This window comes from Solanum pennellii, chromosome 8 (genome assembly GCF_001406875.1).
Source record: "Solanum pennellii chromosome 8, SPENNV200".
In the NCBI taxonomy this organism is placed as follows: Eukaryota; Viridiplantae; Streptophyta; class Magnoliopsida; order Solanales; family Solanaceae; genus Solanum; species Solanum pennellii.
The window spans coordinates 60,931,862-60,934,010 of record NC_028644.1 but is presented as its reverse complement, the minus strand read 5'-3'; the positions used below and the strand labels follow the sequence as shown (position 1 = coordinate 60,934,010).

Here is a 2,149-nt window from a genome sequence, read left to right as displayed (position 1 = left end):
AAAATAAATATTTGAAGTTGAAAATATTTTTAAAACAAACTTAATTTTTTTTGGGTGGGTGGGGGGATGATAAGGGGACGATGGTAGGGATTAAAAAAAAATGAAATTTTGAAGTTGAAAATATTTTTTAAAATAAACTTAATTTTTTATTTTTTTGGGGTGGGGGTGAGTCGAGGGTAGGGGTGAAAAAATGAAATTTTGAAGTTCAATATATTTTTTAAAATAAACTTTAACTTTTTTGGGAAGCGTTGGGTGGAGGTCGAGAGTTGAAATATTAATATGGACCCATATATGAAAGTTTTGAAAAATCGCTTCTAAAACTTGGTAACATAAGGTTATTTGAAAATTTGGAGAAAACTTGCAATACCTATATTTGACCCGTAGTTTACCCATAATATACCCATATTTTAATGGGTAAAGTATGGGTATAATCCCAAATATTACCCATATTTAAAAGCACTCTTTCAACCCATATTTGATGAGCTATTTGGGCGAGTCAGTAAAAAATGGGCTTGAATTGCCAGCACATATATTGAGGAATTGACGAAGAATTGCCTCTTAGTACATTGAAGAGATCACATTGTTACTGTTACATTTATTTGGAACTTAGTAATCATATTTTAGTTAGTTACATAACAGAACTTGTGGGTTAGTTACTGCAATATACGCTAGCTGATTAGCAAGTTAGTTAGGTCGATTATTGTGATTAGTTAGTTGACCCACTTGTATAAATAGATTTACATATCGCTGTAAATAACAACAAAATATCTTGTATGCAAGTTCACGTTTTTTCTCTCTCAAATTTCTCAATCAGTTTTCTTTTCTTCAAGCAAGTTATCTGCACATTTTCATGGTAGATTTTGAATCTTAACATGGTATCAGAGCAAGCATAGAGTGAATCTCTTCTTTTTTCTTTTTCGTTTGTTGTTAGCTTGCTTGTTTCTGTTCAATTTTATTGTTTTCATGGAGAATAATAGTGTTGTCGTGGATGCTCACATCCAAGTTCCTGGTACTGATTATCTTCGATCTAAGGATGGGCATGGTATTGATTACCATCATCCTTTGTTTCTATACGCCTTTGATGCGCCTAGCTCGATGTCTATTGGGATGCCTTTGATTGGCATGGAGAATTACTCTCTGTGGCGTGAAGCGATGCAATTATCTCTGTTAACTCGCAATAAACTTGGTTTTGTGGATGGCTCTATTAGCAGAGATACTTTTGGAAAGGACTACGAGTTGTTATAGGATCGTTGTAATGCTATAGTCAAATCTGGATCATGCACAATGTGAGTCGTGACCTGATCTACGGAGTGTTATTTCGATCTAATGCTCATGCAATTTGGGAGGATCTGCGTGAAAGGTTTGATAAAGTTACTGCATCGCGTATGTTTTCCTTACACAAATCAATTTTCTTATTGGCACAACGAACACTTCCTGTTTCTACCTACTACTCTAAGTTGAAGGATCTCTGGGATGAATATGACTCGTTGATACCTCCTCCTTGCTGCGATTGCGTCAAATCCAAGGATTATGCAACACATCTTCAATATCAGAGGCTCCTACAGTTCCTCATGGGTCTTAATGATGGTTATGCTCATGCTAGGAGTCAGATTCTGATGAAATCTCATATTCCAAATGTCAATCAAGCTTATGCAATAATTTTGCAAGATGAAACTCAGAAAATAGCTGCGGGAAATGGTGAATTGGATCCCACTGCATTGTTACTTCCAGAAGCTCTGGATCTAAGCCTACAAAATTTGGAGTCGAATGCGAATTTTGTCACGTACGAGGACACACAAAGAGTCAATGTTTCAAATTGATGAAATGTAGTCACTGTCAACTTGTTGGTCATTTGAAGGAGAATTGTTACAGATTGGTTGGGTATCCAGCTGATTTTAAGTCAAAAGAAAGGACACAACTATTGTTAGCAACATGGTTCAGGGAGAAGGGAATCCTACACCTCATCCACCACTTACTACTCCTATGTTTAACCCGGCACAATATGCTCAAATTTTAGAAATGTTGAACAATGTGGCTGAGCACCAACCTAGTGCTCACATGAGAGGAATATCTCTTCACGTTTCTAACGTTAATTCTAGTTGGATTGTTGATAGAGGTGCAACCAATCACATGGTTGGTGATTCACACC

The 2,149-nt window shown here is 36.2% G+C and overlaps 1 protein-coding gene across 1 annotated transcript; it reads left to right on the top strand.

The window, feature by feature from the left end:
* The first annotated feature begins 1,277 nt into the window (after nt 1-1,277).
* LOC107027794 lies at nt 1,278-1,820 on the top strand. Its single transcript, XM_015228860.1, has one exon. The coding sequence runs from the start codon at nt 1,278-1,280 to the stop codon at nt 1,818-1,820; it is 543 nt and encodes a 180-aa protein (XP_015084346.1).
* The last annotated feature ends 329 nt before the right edge of the window (nt 1,821-2,149 follow it).

What these genes read in the sequence shown, in the direction of transcription:
- LOC107027794 (XM_015228860.1), top strand. Translation starts at nt 1,278, where the DNA reads ATGCACAATGTGAGTCGTGACCTGATCTACGGAGTGTTATTTCGATCT.